This window comes from Patella vulgata, chromosome 2, assembly GCF_932274485.2.
Source record: "Patella vulgata chromosome 2, xgPatVulg1.2, whole genome shotgun sequence".
Classification (NCBI taxonomy): Eukaryota; Metazoa; Mollusca; class Gastropoda; family Patellidae; genus Patella; species Patella vulgata.
This window is the reverse complement of record NC_065880.2, coordinates 18213573-18235513: the sequence shown is the minus strand read 5'-3', so window position 1 is coordinate 18235513 and position 21941 is coordinate 18213573. Positions and strand designations below refer to the sequence as shown.

General features: G+C 32.5%; 2 protein-coding genes across 3 annotated transcripts in view; one reads left to right on the top strand and one right to left on the bottom strand.

The window, feature by feature from the left end:
* Positions 1-182: 182 nt before the first annotated feature.
* Positions 183-21400, bottom strand: LOC126811814 (phosphatidate cytidylyltransferase 2). 2 transcript variants are annotated; one of them, XM_050537739.2, is made up of 11 exons: positions 21304-21400; positions 14912-15048; positions 12730-12826; positions 11584-11760; positions 10629-10748; positions 9911-9993; positions 8091-8247; positions 6971-7123; positions 5441-5575; positions 4943-5046; positions 183-3918 (listed from the first exon to the last, which is right to left on the bottom strand). In XM_050537739.2, exons 3-11 carry the CDS (start codon positions 12784-12786, stop codon positions 3792-3794), a joined length of 1113 nt encoding a protein of 370 aa, XP_050393696.1. In that variant the 5' UTR covers positions 12787-12826; positions 14912-15048; positions 21304-21400; the 3' UTR covers positions 183-3791. The 2 variants fall into 2 exon arrangements, with proteins under 2 accessions (XP_050393696.1, XP_050393695.1); XM_050537738.2 differs by lacking the exon at positions 21304-21400 and adding an exon at positions 20116-20301.
* LOC126811818 (calcium uniporter protein, mitochondrial) overlaps positions 20251-21941 on the top strand; it is a 40168-nt gene continuing 38477 nt past the window's right edge. Inside the window, exon 1 of the mRNA XM_050537743.1 lies at positions 20251-20415. Within this exon, the coding sequence (XP_050393700.1) occupies positions 20323-20415 (93 nt within the window). The 5' untranslated portion in view covers positions 20251-20322. The remainder of the gene's footprint in view (positions 20416-21941) is intronic.

Below are 21941 nucleotides of genomic sequence, written 5' to 3'. Positions count from 1 at the left end.
AGCTTGCGCATAGGGGTGTTTTGGTTGTGCATATGAAAGATCCCTTGAAAGTTGAAATTTCAAGAAATAGTACTTAGGTGTCAACATTGCCCAATGCAAATTCATGTCATGGAATGTTTTATTATAGTTTGTATTTGATTGATTGTTTATTAATTTAAAAAAATAACTTAACACAAAAAATGTAAATATTACAATTTAATTCACAAAATATGCCAACATAGATGATCACAATACAGTATTAGTACTACTGAATAGAACAATAAATATATAACAATAAAGTTAATATAGATATATCTACAATACATACTACTGTAACTAATATAACACTCAATATATTATCTATATTATTATACATATTAACAACACTAGATGAGTATCTCTTATATGTATCAACAGATTAGCTGTAGTTATATGAACCGCATAATGGTTTTATTGTTAGGGTTATATGTACCTGTATGATCATTATATGTATTAATTATATCAGAATCATAAAGATAAGAGAAAACACTGCATGTGTATCTAAATGAAACCTACCGTGAACTTATTAATAATAATTTATTCTTAATATAATTTTTGTACTGATGAAAACCATTCTAGCCTTAATGAACAAATTAAAATGTGTCAACCTCTTCAGGGGGGGGGGGGGGGGAAATAAAGTTGTGGCTTGATATTTCGAAAACAAAAAATTAAACTATTTGCATTTTTCCCTTTACTATTACACCAGATGAACTTCACAGTTCCAAGTTGCGACTCATACGAAATTTAAAACTCTCAATCACTTACATGCTACCAACAACCGCACCAAGTCAACTATCGGAATTTGTGCCAAAAATATCATCCTGGTGGAATACTAGGATTGGCTAATGCTAAATTAAAATTATTTGGGCAACATTTTGGAATAAACTCTCACCAGATGTTATAGAGGTACTCTCACTCCAGACTTTATGCAGCGCAATGCTAAAAATGTACTTTTATTATTTGACTTAAATCAAAAAAGTCTAGAGTTTACAAAGTAGATCAACGCCCTGACTAGGGTCAAAAATTAAAATGTCAAATTCAATGCATTTTACATATTGATTTGTTTTGATGGAAGACAACCTATCTTCATTGAAAATATTCAGTCTATTGAGATATAATCTATTTGTTTTCATAGTAACTAAAACTTTAACAAAGCTGACTTCTGCATAATCTTAATTTGATAGAACTTTCCCCATCAATGATTGAAATAATCCATCTTATTAACCCAATTCAATACTTTATTGCGACGTAAATCAAAAAGGTTTAGTGCCTTTAGGAGAGTTTTCATTTTGCTACTGATGTTACTTCTAACAGATCGTAACAGGATCATTTTTTGTGGTTTTGTAATTGAAGCGGTCATATCTAAAACTGATATTCAGACCAACATATTTTCATAATCATTTTATTTGTTGTTTGCTCCTTCAAGATAATTGCAACCGTACTGGTACAAGGATAATATTTTTTGTTTTCAAAATTGTAATGCAAATCAGTTTTATCAAAAAACAGATTTTTATCACATGACTCAGCGCTATATAACTCCATTTTTCTATACTTAAGATTTTGAAATTGTGAACATCTTTCCTATATTGGCATCTTTAGAAGAGAAAAACAATACATATATATAATAATGGAAGTGAAAAAGAAAAAAAAAATATATGTGAAAAATATGCCAAATCAACATTATTAAACATAATAATTTTTAAAATCGTGTAAACAAAAATTGTATTAAAAAATCACCATTCGTTCATACACCCGTGTACATTTAATAACATCACACTCAATAGAAATATTACTATCATTTCATACTTGGACATTTCTTTAAAATATAAAATAATAACATTAAGCTTAAAAACCAAATTGAGCTTCACATACCAACATATTATAAGTAGCAAAAATTATCTGACATTATAAATCTTTTTTGTGAACAGATCATAATATTTAAATTCTTAATCTGGTTTGAATGTATGGTTATTTATCAAAAGATATATAAACCAGCTTTGACTAGATAACTGAGTCCATGGGCGGAGGTTCATAATCTAATATACCAGTATGTTACTTAGACTTTCTTACTGATCACACAAAGTTTAAGATTTACATTAAAAAATAAAAATAATTCCACCCACTGCTCTTAAAGCCAATAACTTACTAGTTTGGCAAATGGAATAGAATGAAGGTGATATTCTTCTCATACAAACAATTTATATGAGATTGTCTCTAGAGGTAATTATTAAATATCTTTTTACTTTCTAAAACAGCTAGATCTATATCATCTCGGAAAAAAATAAAATTGTGCATTTGATTAAATCTGATGTGTTGATTTGTTTTGGAAAGCGGGTATCTGATACATATATATTTTCAGGTCCAGAGACACTCCAATTGTCGAGAAATTACTGAACCCAGCACAAAACTTCAATTAGTTAATCTTCTTTCAAAACAAAAACACATTTATATAGATTTGGTCCTATCTCTAATCAAAATAACACATCAGATCAACCCCAAGTCAAGATTTTATTTAAATGTATATCAAAGATGTTTATCATCTTTAAGATCTTATATGTGTATTAAAGATCTTCTTACAACTTAGTTACTACTACATAAATACAAGATCTAATACAAGAGAATATTGACTATGTATAGATTTATATTTCCATTCTTCTTCCATTCACACATTAGTTTATTATATTATGCAAACAATATGAATAATTTACATTTTGATAACCCATGCACTGATATTGCTAAATGGTATAGCATAATATTATACATTCAACAGGTACAGTCTGAGATCCACTTAAAGCAATATATAGACCATGTACATGCAGATAATAAATTTCATTCAATATAGTCATGTAAACAATTTTGCTCAGTTGGTTGAATTAAATTCAAATATTGTATTTGTGATCCTTCACTAGCTCAAAGGTAGTAATATATATTGGTCATTATAATAACATTTGTTGGGTTAACCCCAATTTGAATGTAATTAAGCAGCAAAGATTTAAAACTGCTTTAAAGGAGCTAAATCGCCAATATTTTGTGATCTAGAAATTGGCACAAATGGGTCGCAACACATATAATAATGTAATATGAATTTATATAAACTGTTTTACATTCAATCTTGTCCTTTTTACTGTGAATTGTCATCAGTTATGTTCGGCGAAATACGCCAGAAGTCTCAACCGCAAGTCAGTTTCTAGCGTCTGGTTATTCCAGTCAACACCGATATTATTTATTGCGCATGCTCTCCAAATAAGAATATGATATCACCGTTTGACATGACTTGTGGAATATGTCTAGCCTCATTCTTTGAGCACCTTGTTACAAATGGCGCCGAAACGCATTATGGTACGCGATTCGTGTACCAATGGTAAAATGTTTATTTTGTCTTAAATATTGGATATCAGAAGCCCATCTTTTCCAGGTAAGATCACAACACCAATGTTGATTTAAATTGCAAATTGGATGATATTGAGTTACGGACTTAGCTACTTTAAATAATTTTAATCTTTTTTTAAGTCTCAATTTCTAAATTAATATATAGACTAATCAAGTTGCTTACCTACAACCACACACATTGTTATTGGAACTTACAAAATATGATCAATCACTAAATTGCACACCATGACTTCAACATCTATGTCTACCGGTATTCACAAATTTGAGAGAATTAAGAAAATATTGATTAAACCGTTATATATATGGACAAAAATTCTAAAATCTGAGATTAAGAAGCATGTGGTTTACACACATAATATACCCATTAAAACTATAAATTATCTTCAGGAATCTGTGCCATTCAAGATACCCTTGGCCAATAATCTGTCCCGTAACATGTAAAAAACTTGGATTTGTTCCTCTGGTTTTAATGTAAACACATGCTGCACCAATTTTGTAGGATTTGGAACTCTGAAAAATTTTTTTTTAGTTTACAGAAGAAATACCTTTTTAAGTTTTTGTGTTCTGATTGTTGGTATAATAACATTGATGCTCTTGTCCCCTGCCTCAATCTCAAAATAAATAGATGACACCTGTTTAATTACTTGCCACATTTATCCTTTTATAAAGAATCTCGAATTCAAACCGTTATCATTCAGCTTATAGGCTAAACATAAATGCATATTGTGGAACTTGTATCAGTCAAGGTATTAGTGTAATGAAACTTTACACCATGTTTTATTCCCCCCCCCCCCCCAATTAGAAGTAGAGATTGTTTTATCTCTGTTTAGCCCAAGCAGAGAATATCAGTCATCTGAGGAACAACTACACCAAGTTTGTTTCGACAAGAGGATACTTGTCGGAACTTCGTGGTATATGTGTACAAACCAGTGATTGTTTTTCCATATAAATTGTGTTGTGCTATTACACCAAGTTTGAACATTCTACCTCAAACAGACGCGGAGTTATTGTGTCCCAAAATGTGTGACAGACTAACCATTTTTAATAGCCCCTTGCTTTCTTTGAAAGATGTGGGAGAAAAACAGGAAAAAGATATACATTGTAATATTGCTGACAGAGTAAGTTTTTGTCACTCAATTGTTAAAGGTATAACATTTGGGACTCTCTCTCACCTACACAACCCAACAGTGCAAGTGCCCACCACCATTCTTGAATATTTGACAAGTTTGAACTTCAAATCGAGGAATTGAGAATTGAGAGATGATGTTTATTAACCAAGCCCCCTCTATAGCTAAAATTTCGCTCGTACACTGAATATATATTATACTTATTCAATGAACACATAATTACCACTTGGTAATTGATTCAAGACCAGAGAATCATTTAACAAAGAATACATGAAGTTATGTACATGTAAGTTCAACAGTAGAATGCTCGATTTATTTGTATGTAATTTCTTACATTTGCTTTGTGATCTTCGAATTCACGTTCAAACCCTGAAAACAAATCTGATTTTTAAGAATGAAATATTTACCTTATAAAACTTGAATAATAAACATGAATGAATGTTGCCATGAGAAACTGACAATCAAATCTGTCCATTATACCTCCATGCCCTGGTATTGTGTCACCAAAATCCTACAAAAATAAAACAAATATTGTTGTCTATAAATTGGATGAAAATCATCAAATTTAGTTTAGTTTAAACATATTTTATTGCATTGACATTACTTATTTTATTGCATTGATATTACATTGTACAATACAAAAGGATTAGGCAAAAGTTCTCACCACTTATAACCATTTTCTTAAATAAAATAAGACCATAGATTTGAAAAATAGTTTTCCATATTATAATTTTTCTATGTATCCAAACCTCTAAAGGGAATGATAAACATTTTAGAAACTTTTGAATTTACATATATTAAAATATGTGAAAATAAACTCAGTGTGGTTTTATTGGAATTTGTTTTACAATTTAAGTTATTTTAATAACTTAAATTTAAAACAAATTCTACATGCATGAACTTACCTTGATTTTAAAGGCTCTCTTAAACCCACTGGCAAAAAATCCACCAAATGGTCCAATGACTGATGCAAAAATTGCCATACAAATTGAATGAAGAATAAAAGGATATATTTTCATAATAGTCCATGGTATTCCCACCTGAAACACAAGGGTAAGGTTGCAAAGAAATGTTACATAATTATTAACTGTATAAATTACACGAAAATGGTTAAAGGGAAACAACTCCTACCATTTGTCTTTCCAGACATATTATCTCCCCTTAGACCACAAATTATTCCCCTCACAAAAAAAATTTCATCCTTCAAAACTTTAGATCATAACAAAAAAAATATTCTGTTTCTTTGGCAAATTTCTATTTAATGTTATGCAGTCAAGGGAGGCACAATTAACAATATTTAGTACAGAAACCTGATAAATGTACTGACAATCATAAATGGCTATCAACAATCATAAATTGGTCATAGTTATCAGGAATTGGTGACTTTCGTGGGATGATAATGATAATTATAACTACATCCACCATTAGTTATAAGAATGAAATGACTGAAATTATTCTTGATTTGGATGGGAAATAGTAGGTAAGGCTGACCTTAAAAATATCTTTGTTTCACCAAACCCGACCCACAATCGAGGAGAAGGGTCGGTAGGTCGGGTTTTTTTTCAGATTTTTTTTTTTAAGAGCTAATTTGACAGCTTGATAATTTTCCGGGTGCAAACATTCGTCTTCTTTTATTGGCAAACAAATCAATGACATCGGGATTTTTCTTGATGCACGACTCGCACACAAATTGCGACAAACTCACGTTTGAAACTCCCTCAACACGTTTTTAACGATCGTGCGGGTTGTGCCTTTATTTTTCTAGAAAACGGATATTGAAAATATCGTCGTCATGTTTAAAACGACGCCCCACAGACATAGAGGCAGAATCATTTCGTGGGAATGGACGTGCTTTCGTCTGCAACCATTTTGTTGAGAAGCGACACCTATGACGCTTTCGTCTTGATCAACCAGTTTCAATAATGAATCAAACCATAGCCATAGTAAAGGGAAATAACTCTCGTGATATATTTCAGGTTGACACACAAAATAAAATAAAAAGATCGCGGAAAAGTGCAATAAAATAATTTAAGTCGGGGGTGGTTTTAGTTAGTCGGTCGCGTTAGGCGAAACAAAGATATTTTTAAGGTCAGCCTAAGGCATTCAAATTAGAACTATAAAATCTATGCTTACATAAATAGGCTGAGTTGACAATTATAAGTTACTGCTTTTAAATAATCTTATAATCTGTGTATATATTTAGTGTATAGTAACGTTTTTTCGGAATTCAAGCGAATTCTTGTGAACAGCATGAATAAGCAGAAGATGAAATAAATGTAGAACCTTGGAATGTTATGTTTGTGATAAGTAATTTAACTGTGTGACCCTTTGACCTCCCACGTTAAATATTTTTGAAGGATTGTCTGAGATCCAGAATATTTATTTCGTATGACCTTAATAGTGTCATTTTGATACAAATTAACTTATATACATACTATTCTAAATAAACCTTGTAGCGTTTCTGGTAGGTTGTACTCAGTTACTTTGAATACTGGATGCCTCTCGCAATCCATTGACAGAGCTTCTTTAATATCATCATACCTTAGTGGACACACAAAGAAATCAAACTGAACTAGACCATATGAGAGCTAAAAATAAGAGAAATAATATTACAATACTTCTAATAAATTAATGGAATAAAAGATAACTTTCAGTTGCAATATGAAATGTTATATTATAGTTTCTGATCATTACTGAGATTTTTAATCCATTGCAAACTAAAATATGTGAAAGTTGAATATTTAAAAGGAATATAGATCTAAAAGTGGTTCAATTCTGTACAGCATTCTAAAAGATGGTGAATTGCATCCTCTCCAGACCACACAAGCAGTGTACAGCCATTATAACCAATCTAACAATGTTTTGACTAAAATTTATGACTGTTTTGACTAAAATGTATGGCTGTTTTGACAAAACTTTTTAAGTCTTTTGGTTTAAGACAGTTTCTTTTACCCGTATAATCAAGGCAGTTCCACCAATAAGTTTAACTGAAATCTGTTGATGAACCCTTTTTAATCCCATTAAATGCAAGATTATCTATCGTGATTATTCCTCAATTACCGGTAAATATTAAATAATCAATAGAAGTACATTTCAGTGTGGATTTAGCCATGAAAATTTAGATACTGTCTGAAAAAACATTGACTGGAAAACAAAGCCTTCAAATTATTCATCAAGAAAGTTAGTTAATTCTTAAATAACTGTCCCTTTTTAATTTCAGTGAAAAACAAAAGTGACTGTTTAATTAATTTTGATGGGTTGATTTGCTTAAATTTAAGGTCCACAGACAGAGTCAATCTTGAAATACATGTATAGCAAATTGTTTGTTTCCCTGTCAACAGTTTCAGACAAAATCAAAACTGAAGTTTGTAAATATACTGACTTTCACTTAATAATTTGGAACAAAAATTCAATTGTACAGATCCACCCAATTCAGTACTTTATTTTGAATTAAATGATAGATATTGAACTCCTTAAAGTGATATAATACAGGATTATTTCAAAATAAATCTCATTCACACCATATTTTTTTAAAAATGCAAACAATAAACTTACCACAATACCAAAGACAATAGTTGATAATGCACCCCCAATAAAGCCTTCCCATGTTTTCTTTGGTGATAGTTGAATGAGTGGCGTTTTGCCAAAGAAGAAACCAAACATGTAGGCCATGATGTCATTACAGATAATCATTGAGACAGGAACCAACAACCTAAATAAACAAAGACAAAAATACCCCATTAACATATTTTTATGCTTTGACTAAAAAAAATCAAAGTTCATCCACAATTCAACACATCTAGATGTTACATAATCAACAATTTAGTGAAAATGAGTTTATTTAGAAAAAAAAAACATAAATGGAAAAGTCAGACCTGTATGATGCTTATATTTTTGTCCTAAAAGAAACATTTTTGATTCCATTCTAAGTTTAACAGATGATCATCAAATATGTGCAGAAGGTGGAAAGTTAAGAAATGAATATGTAATTTACAAAGTTACATAGGCATTTCAATTGACCAAAGATTTATAAGATGGTGTACTAGTGGAACAGCTTTGTTTTGTTTATCTGTGGTTCAAAAGATAGTAAATATATTCACGTGATGATCAGTATTAACAAAAACATAACATTCAATGTTATTTCACTAATTAATTACTGAATAGAGATACCTAATGATTGACCAATACCTATTATGCGCAAAGGGGTTGACAACACTGTATGTGTTTAATAGAAACAAATTTGTGTCTTCTGTATATTTCTTTCCTGTCAAATTTGGAATCCAAATCCTGATGCCACGATGTATAAACCTAAACTGACTAATACAAAAACTCTAACAGGAAACACTTTGAATGTAAATAAAGGAGGTCAGAAAGGATGGCAAGTCAATCCAAAACAAGTCAAACATTTATATCATATCGCTAGTGTGTTTACAAACACCACAACTGGGAAGAAAAGTGGAAATTTTGCCAACCCCTTGTTTCTGCTTGTACAACCCCCTTTAAACATATATATGATCATATCTAATAAATATATCCATGTCACATCCAAATATATATTAATTTTGCAGCTGCAAATATTTGTAAAGATTTAATGATAAACAAATCTTATCAATCACAGTTTCTTTAGCTCGACATAACTAATACAAATAATAAATTTGATTACAAGTACAACATGGTTAATCAATGAGAGATTGTTAAGTATGAATACAATAATACAAATATTGATCAATTGGGTAATCAAAGTGCTTTGACATTATAAAAAGCTTGTAACTAGTTGATTTCATCATCTATGAAGAGAGAGTGGAATTTAATGTAGCGTGGACACTTTATACCAATCTTTTTCACAGAGGTATTACGAAGACTAATGACTCAGTAAAAGATAACTGCTTTTAGTTTGTGACGTCACATTACACAGCATCAATCATTGGCTTAATGGTTCGAGTATTGTTTACATAGATGTTACTGGTCCGGGCAGAATGGTGCCTTTTACTCATTTTACGTACCCATTTATACTAAATAGGAATTATCTTTTTCATGCATATACTTGAAACACCTTCTAGAATTTAATTTGCAGAAGGAAAAAAGTCAATATTGGGGGCTCATTAAGCCACATCGATGTCATCCCTATCAGTGATTGTAGCTGACTATATATAGCAAATATTCACTGCTGATCAGTGTGAATTTATACACGCAATGTCAGGGAGGAGTATTAACTGGTCAGCAGTGTCTCTTGTTGTTTTTTTCTGTTTTATTTATATGTTTACATAGCAAGACACTCTCCTTATTAGCCCTACACTTACATACCTGACATTCATTTTAAATTTCCTCATAGTAATTTTATCACAACATATAATAGAGATATTAATATAACATACCATATCAATCCTTCAAATATATTCTGTATAATAAGATGGGACTGTGTCACAACAATAAGCAGAGTTACATGTGTCCAACCAAACTATTAAAATCATAAAACAAATTATTTTAAACATATTCTATAATATTTTACAATAGCCCTAAATATAAACTAATTTAATAAGCTTTAATTATTTTCATTTGGCCCATCTAGGCCTATTATACTTAAAATGATCAAGTGGTGATGGGGGTCTAGAAAGATAGGTTGCCAGACAAAGTAACACACACCGACAGCAGCTAAATCATCCGGGCAGTCAACAAGGGTTGTCAAATATTTAATTATTTAATCTTTTGAAGGTAATGTAATGGAAGAGGTGGGGGCGCATGGCGTGGGCGTATAAAAACTGAAATGATTGTTAGGGTCTTGAAATATTACTCTGCATGTTGGTATACAATTTTAAGAAAACAAACTTCTCTTGGTAAAGGAGTAACGTAAGCTTAAATATTTTGTTTAATGGGCATTTATACACATTTCATAAGTTTAAAAAGTGCACATTATTTTTATACATTAAAGAGCACGATTTCAGAAAATTATCAAACGGACTATAATATGTACTGTTTTAACAACACATGTGTTACATTCTATTCTTTACAATTTATCGCATTTACAACATTTTATCAAATTGACCCTTTCTAAACACTAGCAGTGTATACCTGCACATTAATAATTAAACTTACCAATGTGAACTGTTTGAGATAGTGTTTCTTCACTAAACTAAACACAAATGCCACCAAACCAGCCACATATAGCGAGAAGGATATAAAGCGATGATATGTGAAAAATGGCATCAAGAACTCCTACAAAAGAGAAAGAAATCTTTGAAACGATAGAATTAAAGGAGGCTAATTTCATTCAAGAATCTATTTCAGAGACATAAAACACAAAAACATTATATTACTATTTTGAGACTAACATGCTTCTGTTTTAATGCTTAAAATTTTTAAGATATGGTACAAAACACACACTAAAGAACAGCAGACACGTCCGTTTCTATTTACTGCCGAGTAAGAGGCGTTTAATGTACATGACCAATCAAGAGTTATACTTTTTTCCATTAAGTATGGTTAGTTTCAGAGTTTCTATTGATATCTTTAATACATCATTGGCTTGATAAAGACCAGAGTTATTGTTATTCCATACAGTTTTCAGTGTGATCTTTAATGCATGTCTTGCACAAAGTTAGAAATGTCAGATACCAGTTTAATAATACCTGACTTATCTGGTACAACTAAAATTATCATTTCCATGCATGCATCTAATCGATATTTGTTTGTATTAGGTTGTATTTTGATTTTATGCTTTGGTTCTACACCTAGCATGTATTTAGATTCATATTTTTTTTATGCCTGGGTTCTATTTTGAATCACATCCACAAAATGTTAAACTTGGTGCTATACAGCATGTAATAATAGCACTACTAAGCAGCACAATATATTAGCTTTTACTAGCTCTAACAATGCATTTTATACTACATTATATCTTACAAAAAACTTTGTTTTGTTCTATCCTTATGAATATATGTGTTCATATTTTCATGACAGTTCATGTTTTGTCCCTTTGTTATCAAAAATAAAGATAATAATTTTCTTTCACGAAAAACAGATTATGAACCATTAATGTTAATATACTTACAGCTCTGGATAACAATACACCAAAATATGCCGCCAAGCTCTCACCATAGAAAAAATAATTGGATGCGAAGAGGAAATACCAACTTAATGTTCTGAACCATGGTAAATCATAGGATCTGTAGACTATATATCCTATAAGGATGATCTCATGGAAACATTTGATCTGTATAGCCATAACCTAAAAATATTAACACATTCTTATCTATCCCTGTAATAATGACCTGTTTAGATAGAACGGTTTTCCTTGTGACCTTTAGGAAAACAAAGGAACATTATAAGTATCTGATTGCAGGGATAGTTAAATCACAATATATTTTTATTGTTGGGATGTTCTTAAAGGCAAAGATCAAGTATAAATAAATATCAGTAGTCTCTATTATACCTTATTTGAACATTTCAAATTGGCCATTTGTAAATGATCTTCAAAACATTTTATAGGAATTAAGTAATTATATTAATTATCACTGGATGACCTGATAAATGTGACCATTCAATACCATTTGTAAATTTTGCCAAGGGATATAATTAAATCACATCCATAACCTGTAAAATACTATTTCTTGTTGCAGTATATCAGAATGTTGTCAATATGCATGTGACTGAATTTTCGACATGTTTATCCAGATACAATGTGATTGCTAGTTAAGAAACTTGTCTTAAAATCCACCAGACAACTAAATGTCGTTATATTTGTGGAAATACATCACAGAGCTTCAGATAGTTTCTTGGCACTAGAATAAAGGGATCTGAGATCCTCCCACACAACATTAATCAGTTTTATTCACTGAAATATATTCCTGGGATTTCTTCTTCAAAATAGTATTAAAGAAACTGCTAGAAAACATAATTGGGTATTAATTCACAGAAACTGGATTGGGGGACAGACAGAAGTCTATATAAACCCCTCTAATGTATTTTTGTGTAAATGAAGGACTAGTCTCATGACTAGGAATTATTTGAAATTATTCCAAAATGTCAACAAGACCAGAGTCTGGCAATTTTAAGAGCTCAAATTTTCAGTTTATTATTAAAGAGGTAGTTACAGCAGCTAAAGAATAAAGACTTTATGGTCTGCTATCCCAGCCATCTTGCTCAATTAGCTTTTAAGGGTAATCTGTATCGAGACTGGATATTTTCACTCACTTACCAATAATACTAAAGCTAATGGGCCCATATAGATGACAAAACCAAATGCAAATATCATAACCCATGTAAAAATACCTCTTATTATCCAATTTCTCCATCTGAAAAAAATATTTAAAGTTTATTATTCATAAAAATAATAAAGAGAGAGACTAACATATGGTTTCGATTTTATTTCATTAATTCGCTTGCTCCTAGGGGTCTTTAGAAGTGGGAGGAAACCGGAGGACCCAGAGAAAACCCACGATGATGGATAGGTGACCCTACTCCTTGTCACGTACAACCGAGGATTGAAACCATGCAAGTTAACACAATGACAGACCTTATGATACAACATGTGCACACTAGCCATTCGGCAATCCATCCATCCACCCCCCACCCCCCACAAAAAAAAATAAGAAGACCTTGACCTTAATCTACATTATTGAAATATTTGGCAGAGTATGCTTAATATTTCCAGGACACCTAATAACACTTCTTATTTCTAATTTTGCAGGTTCACATAACTCAAGCAAGACCCAGGAGGGTTTGTGTTTTTCTTTTTAAAGAAAGGGGTGAGGATAATTCCAAAAGTGCACATTTCAAAGCATTCAAAATATTTGATTAGTTCTCACAGGAAAGGCATTATATTGTTGTTCTCATTGACATATTTTATGACAAATAATTTGTTTTAGTTTGATTTTTTTATCATATACCAAACTATAACGGAGTATTGTTTTAAATATTAAATAAACAATCATAGTTTTAATCAAAATGTGCCACTGGTAACATCTGCTACGCTTTCAAATATGTTATATCTTTTGTATTTATATACCGGTAATCAATCATTCTATTAAAGGAGCTGTCCCCGTCGTTTTCTGTTGAATAATTAAAAAAGTTTGGTTTTTTTAAACCATATCAATATGTTTGCCTAAGGATGGTCGCTGTATTTGTCAGTTACTCATTACCATTATATAACAGGTCAAACCTCTGTATATGAATTATGCTATTTCTTTACATTTTGGTGATGATTTGCATATGTAATTGTGACAAAAGATATCTGGGACTGTTCCTTTAATGAATATACATGTATGTAAACTTCTACATATCAGTCTGTATTCTGAATACAAGTACAAAATTCTCATTGTTATAAACAACATCTGACACTTGCACATAAATTAATTTGAGCTTCTAGCACAGCACAGTTCACATTGAATATTGTCTAGAGATAATACCATGTGCAGAACTATAAAGATAAGCTAACCATTAGTTAAATCATGTGTAAGATTCTAGGCCCAGTCGATAATGGGTACCATAATTGCTTCCACATAAGACAACTTAACTCCCTGTCGTCAATAGTGTATAGATATATTTCTTATATAAGTAACACACAAAAAGTAAAGCTAATAACAGTGAGGATAGCCTGCATATACAATGTACATGTTCAATTGTTTTATTATAACACAATTAAAATCATCAAAAAGCATTTCATCTAAAAAGTACATCTCTACATTTCATCTTCTGGAAAGAAGAATTACAGTTGCCACAACCAACCTTGTCATTACGTCTAATTAGCGGATTAAACAAAATATTGGCCCATACATGCAACTTTATACAAGGGTGTTTAATTTACATAATGTATGGAAAATGGCTACAGCAGTGACGGAAGAAAGTCTTTTCATACTTAATAGTTAGTCTCGGTCACCCAGAACCATTAGTCTTCAACTTATGCAGGGTCTGGGACCGTTGTCAATATTTGACAAAAAGTTCCATTGCCGATTGATTATCCAGTATATTTGGCCAAGTCAAGTAAGAGTTGCACCCCTTCCCGAAATAAATTGTGACGACGAATTAGGATTAATTAAGAAACATAGAGAAATCTTACAATAAAAAAAATTCAGAGTGTTGGATATTGAAATGGAAATGCAAATGGATTTTCTGAAATGGCATTCTTAAATCAATCTCATGGGCGTCAACATCTTGTTTCAGGACTAGTTACCTCTCTTAGACTTTATTCATAATAATGTAAAAGACCAGATAATCTAGTCAATGACCTATTATTCTCAAATGTTGAAAACACATCCAGACCAATATGCTAGAGACTACTTAATAGTGTGAGGTGTATACACACCCAAAATACATGTAGTTAATTTATGTGGTTAAGTTCTTAATTCTGTATAGAATTATAAAAATAATTGTATGTTCACCTTGGATTGATATCTTTCAATGCCCCATCTAAAACATCAGGTGTTTTTTCTGTACCCTGTGGTATGGTTGACGGGTCAGTTGTCTCCCCTGGTGCCAAATCATCTTCTTCATCTGATTGATCTTTGGCATTATTAGTCTGAAAACATTGACATAAAACTATATGTACCAGTAGGCATATTAGTGAAGCATATAAACAAAGTGTATTCTTTAAAGGGGCTACATGTAAACCTCAATATTTCCATAATAGTTGAAATAGGAAACACAAAATTAGATGAATGGGATGTTTCCATATATTATCACATCTGTATTTAACAGTACAATCTAGCATGGAGGCAGAAGCTGATGTTGTCAGCACCGCATAATGCGTGTCAAAAAATAGTATTTGTATGTTTTTCATTCTTATTCTGAACGCAGCCCATTTCCAAATAGTGATTTGTCAACATGCATCTAGTTAATCATGGTATACTTTCTAACAATTTGACGCTCACTTAAAATTATTTGCTGTACTGCCAATAACCATTCAATTTGACAATATTTTGAAATCATATTATTATTTGAAATCATATTATTTTTGCTTTAGAACCTGAAATAAATATATTAATTTGTAAATTTTTGTTTTATGTACATGACATCAAAATCTAGCTATGAATAACAATTAACAGCATTTCGTATAATCTTTACAAGTTTAGTTTTGGTATCCTTATCACACGGAAGAATATGTGATGTGAACAGTCTTAGCGCTGAACATCAATATACTTATAGATCATGAACAGTATTTTCTTTGATCTTTAGAACAATGGTACTGAGCAGATGGTAATACCACAATCAATCTGCATTATATTAATGACAATTAATTCAATATTATCTTGTGGGGATTGATACCTGATGGTTCAACTTGCCTTATGTTGCTTGAACGACTCTTCACACAAATTGTACAACATGTATCAGCAAAATCATTACAGACCACATACATGTACTTTATTATTATAGTTTCAATAATACTAGCATACAATGCCTTACATGTATCTACATGTATGTTACATGCGACATATGTCAACAATATATATTACTAGCAGGATACCCGGCTTCACTCAGGGGTCATAACTCCGAAACCGGAAGTGGTAGACTAACGCCACCTGGCCTATGTTACTCCCCGGTCCGAGCTACCCCTATACCCCAAATTTCAGACTCGGGGCAGACCTAGTGTAGCCGCCAACCCCAAACAGACCGGCTTCGCTCGGGGGTAATAACTCCGATACCGGAAGTGGTAGACTAACGCCACCTAGCCTATGTTACTCCCCGGTCCGAGCTACCCCTATATCCCAAATTTCAGACTCGGGGCAGACCTAGTGTAGCCGCCAACCCCGAACAGACCGGCTTCGCTTGAGGGTCATAACTCAGAAACCGGAAGTGGTAGACTAACGCCACCTGGCCTATGTTACTCCCCGGTCCAAGCTACCCCTATACCCCAAATTTCAGACTCGGGGCGGACCTAGTGTAGCTGCCATCCCGGAACAGACAGACAGACAGATACCCGGCTTCGCTCGGGGGTCATACTCCGAAACCGGAAGTGGTAGACTAACGCCACCTGGCCTATGTTACTCCCCGGTCCGAGTTACCCCTATACCCCAAATTTCAGACTCAGGGCAGACCTAGTGTAGCCGCCAACCCCAAACAGACCGGCTTCACTCGGGGGTTATAACCCCGAAATACTCCAAATTTCAGACTCGGGGCAGACCTAGTGTAGCCGCCAACCCCGAACAGACAGACAGACAAACGACAGTCACAAATATATATATAGATAGATAAATAAACTAACTTAGTTACTGGCATTGGACAGGTCAAAAAGTTTATATTTCTAACATCCATAAGCAATAATAGGGGTAGGGGTGGGCACCTAGTGATTTCAAATTTTAAAAATGCTATGTCTTCAACAATCGATATGCTAATTAAATACATAACTATAAAAATATCTACAGAAATCATATCCCATGGGTAATACTATGCTACCACAAGATGCCATAGAACTTATGTTATACTAATGACTTAATGACTTACAGGTACTACTACTGTCTGACTCTGAGCCATCTACTGCAGAAATCAGAGATTTTGATTTACTGAGCAATAAAAAAATCTAAACTAAAAACCCCTTACCATTAAACATTGTGGTATCTCCAGTTTCTTAAAATATATATTTTACAGTAAAATATTCCCACAAATAAAAATGATGTCTCTTGTAACAACCAAGTGATAAATTGTTTAAGCAATTTGGTTCTCAGAATTATTTTTTAGTTACTGTCATATATACAAGTATTTAATAAACCAGTTTCAAACCTATGATTTCTGAAAAAGTTTATAGATTGGCCTACAAAATTTAAGTTAATGGTGAATCTTAATTTCAAGCGATTGACCATAAAGTGTCTGAAGTCATAATAATCTAAAGAGCATACTGGAGGACTGTCAAAACAATTTGATATTGATATTTTGAAATTTCAATTCTGTGCAAAATGTATTACAATACGAAATTTGGGATATCAATATTTTCACACTACTTTCAATTTATTTGCAAATCAACTTTTATTGGCTGTTTTGATTTCATTTGTATCAAAACACACTTTCTATCATTTAATCAAATTTGATGGGGAATTTATGCCTTCAAGAAATCTAATCTCTGTCATGTTCACCGCTTTTCGAGAAACATTTCATTTATATTTATCTCGGGTCAGAATGTCCCAGAATGCTGAAAATCCACAGGCTTCATAATCTCTGATTCCAATGCTGGACACCAAATTTGAAAATCAGTAGGGTTAATCCTATCAGTCCCCATAATCTGTTGAGAACTGTACATGTACTCTTTTATCACTTTAAGGTGGGAGGGGGTAACTGTGGAATGGAAGGTCACAGGGTCATCCTCACATAACCTCAATGTCTCATGACACCAACCTTGAAAGAAATCCACCCAAAACTTTAGTCTCTATTACGTTAATAATGTTTTCGGAAAAGGAAGTATATTTCCGGAACTAAATTCAGGGATTCCGTGGAGCACTGAAAATCGAAAGGGATCATCCTCTGTCACTTGTAGCCTCTATTGTGTTAACAATGTAATTGTTAATGGTATAAATCAGTTTTACTCATCAGTTGGTTTTGTTTTTTCAAATAGTTTTCAACCTTGATTGACCGATCATGCATCAATATTTTTTAATAATAATGTATCCTGTATTGGGTGTTGATTGGCTTTCTGCTGTTCTTAATAGATTAATTGGATAAAGTTTATGTCATTTATGTGAAACGGAATAATTTACAAGCCTGCTATAGTGCTGCATGCTATATTGTTTCAGTACAAATCCCATTCATTCTTGACATTTCATTTCTCTATCTTGTGCAGTACTTTGACAGCTCAATATAAACAATCTTACTATCTTGTCTAGTAATATTATTTCATTACATTTAACCCGTTTGTTTCCTTTAGAGACTTTGTTTATAGACTGACGAGGTGAGGTTAATAAATACATGTTTGCCGTTGATTATAAAGTATGCAATATGCAAATAAGATAGTTTGCCTTTGTGCATGCATGCTGTTAGTCAATAGTTACTATAAATTTTCCTGCATTTAGAGGATTCTAACCAATGATAAATTAGTTGTTTGGCACACGCAGCGAGATCCTCTGCCCTATTTGTAAAATTTCCTTGTAAGATTGTAAAATCACAAGATTTTCTATAATAAGTATGAGTGTGTTTTATATGTTTTTATTTAAAAATAAATATAAAGTTTAGTCAGTGAATTAAAAATATTGGGGAAATATAGAAAGACATAATTGATCTAAATGGTAGCCGTCTTCTGAATGGCGATAGTCTGCTAGTTGACGTCATGAAAATCATATCAAACACTATGAAAACTATGTGGATACGACGATAAAGTGAGAGAGAAATGAGGTTTAACGTCCACTCGACCAAAACTAGGTCATTTCGGGACTAACATTGGTAGGGGTCTTTAGCAGTGGGAGGAAACCGGAGGACTGAAAAAAACCCACGAGGTTGGACGGGGGACCTACTCCTTGTCACGTACAAGCGGGGAATCGAAACCACGTCACTTGACTCAATCAATGACAGACCTTATGGTGCAATGCGCAAAAGATAGCCATGAACAGGAGTGTTAACTAGCTATGAGAACTTAACTAAAAACGCTGAGATATACTGATGTGCTTGTTATTAGCTACGATTGGATACCTTTAGTTCCAAGTGGCAAACTCAGTTTCTTTATTAATGTATGTACCATCTTAAAAATAAGTTAATTTTATACTATTAGTACTTATTACACATACGCAGTCCAATCTACTGAAACAACATTCATTTATCAGCAAACATTAACAATAAAGTAAATCAAGCGTTGTTTTTATCAAAATTGATTCGGACGTTCATAATTATGCCATAATACCTACTGCGCAACTCTGATCAGATGGGTACTATGATTGGTTATTCCACACGAGGCCCCGCCTTTATGTGTTACAGACGTAAATTTTAAATGTCAGAAAAGGCAATCTACTGTCGCTTTGATTTAAAAAGAGGGGATTTGTACCCGTTTCAGGTAGGATTATATGCTTAATTGTAGTTGGGTGTGGCAGAAATATTATAAATAACAATAACCAATCGTTGTTTGTTTAAAAAAATATTGTCAATTTTGTTTACAAATGTCGGGTGCAAATCACTCCCGCATGTGCTACATTGAAGGCAATGGCCTCATCTCTAAATATCTCGAAACACGGAGAGTTGAGAGATTAAGGTTTGTTATCTAGAGTGTTAACCTACGCCTCTAATATTCCTTACTTCTTTCATTTCTGGGAGGATTTTACTACTAGTACTACTAACAAATGACACAATGAATGATAAATAATATTAATAATAGAATAGGCCTAAATTATAATTATAAATAATAATGGTGATGATGGAAATTACAAGTTTAAGTTACCATGGAAACTATTTGACAGTTTTTCCAATTAATAGGTTTAGCATACATTGCTGACATGCAAATATGCATAGGTATGTAAGTGGGAACGCAAAAAAATAAAGATTCAGTTTTCAATGTTTACGTGCTACGCGTTTATGATGATTGTGATGGATGTCTGAGATCGAATAAATTTTATGTTTGGTTCATCTTTCACAACTTGGGACGTCGTATAAACAGGTAAACGGGAGGATTTCCTACCTCAGATTTAGTCGTTTCTGATGAGTTGACAGTCCTCTGTCTTACATCTGTCATCGCACAAGGTTTGGGTCAAGTTTGTTGACAAATAATATGGCCAATCACCGATTTTTCATGCAAGACCTTTGGCATTGATTTGTTTCTTGCAACAAGTGCCCGTCGAGTTCTCGCGTTATCACACCTTCAGCGAGACTTCGTGCAAGATCGATAATGGCGGCTGCTCCGTTAACTCTGTTGCTGAGGCAAACTTTTGGTAAACAATTTCTACGGAAAAAATTTCGCCCGGCTGTTGATAAATTAAAGGTGAAGTATTTTTATTGATTTGATTTCATTTGTAAAAAAATAAAATGTCATTATCTCTTTTTAAAGTATGTGTGTATGCATTTCCAATTGGTGTATGTTGACAGTGGAAAGTAAACTGAAGGAGTATGAAGTCGTATAACTGAAGTGTGAGAAACTGTTTTGTTAGATAGCCACACACGCCTAGCATTCCATTAGTAGAAGGCTACACTCTCAATTTTTATTTAATTTCAATGAAAGCTTGGCTAGAACAGGTCCGAGTTTAGTGGTATGCTTGCTTGAGCTGTTGTTATTTGTTATTCAACATTATCATTACATGACATAGTATTATGTAGGCTACCGGTATGTTTACTACAGTAATGTTTGTAAAGATAAATTGAGATATATTACTTTAATTCTGATCGAAACTGACCTATTCTAACCAGATTTCTATAAAACTCAATTGAGTTATATTAGTTTTAATATGTATAAATTGTTGCATTTGAAATCAACAGACAATATTACGGTTGCAGCAAGAAACAATCTATAAAAAAGCTAAGCTTATATGAAAATGAAAACTAACACCTACCTACACGTACACTACATGTATAATAAATTTGAGAATTTTCACAATCTGTCTAACTGCTAAACCAAGCAACTTAAGGGCTTGATGTCAGAATCTGTTCACAACTTGAACTAACATTTATACCTATATTAGGTACGTACATAAAGTTAGAAAAATGTGGACAGATTCTGAGGTTAATCCTCAAACCCAAACTGTTATTCAATGTATGTGTGATGTTAGTGCCTGCATATATGATGAATAAATAAAAGAATCTATGATAGCTATATATTGCAAATATTATTTTAGTTCCAGTATTATTAAATATTATTAATGTGATTTATACATACGGTCCACAGAGGATTACCAGTTTATTCAATAAATGTGATCCTCAAGAGCTAAATGATACGGCTTATATTTCCTTTTTGATGAGATGCATGAGTGTAGTGCCCACCTTCTACATGTAATCTAACTGATGTCACATGACCTTCCTTGTAAGATGAGTGATATACATGTATGACCAAACACTTCCTTATGAAATGTCTTACCATTTCCATCCTTATCAAGATGTAGAAAAGATCAATGTTTTGTCAGGATTCACTCAAATTTATTTGGAGTTGACCTATTTGCATAAGTTGACTTTTGTTATAAACTGGGGATTTTATTTAACACTTCATACATTAAGTAAAATGAATGCTTTAAAGTAGCTAAGTCTCTAACTCAATATCATCCAAAATCTTCAACATTGAAAACACGATTTATTTGTCAAATTAAATCAACATTCATGTTGTGATCTTACTTGAAAAAGATGGGCTTTTGATATCCAATATTTAAGACAAAATAAACATTTTACCATTGGTACACGAATCGTGTACCTTAATACGCTTCAGCCCCAGTTGTATCAAGAGACTTGAGGGACGAGGCTAGACACATTGCACCTAATCAAATAGCATATGTAGACTGGAATATCCAGATGCTAGAAATTTGC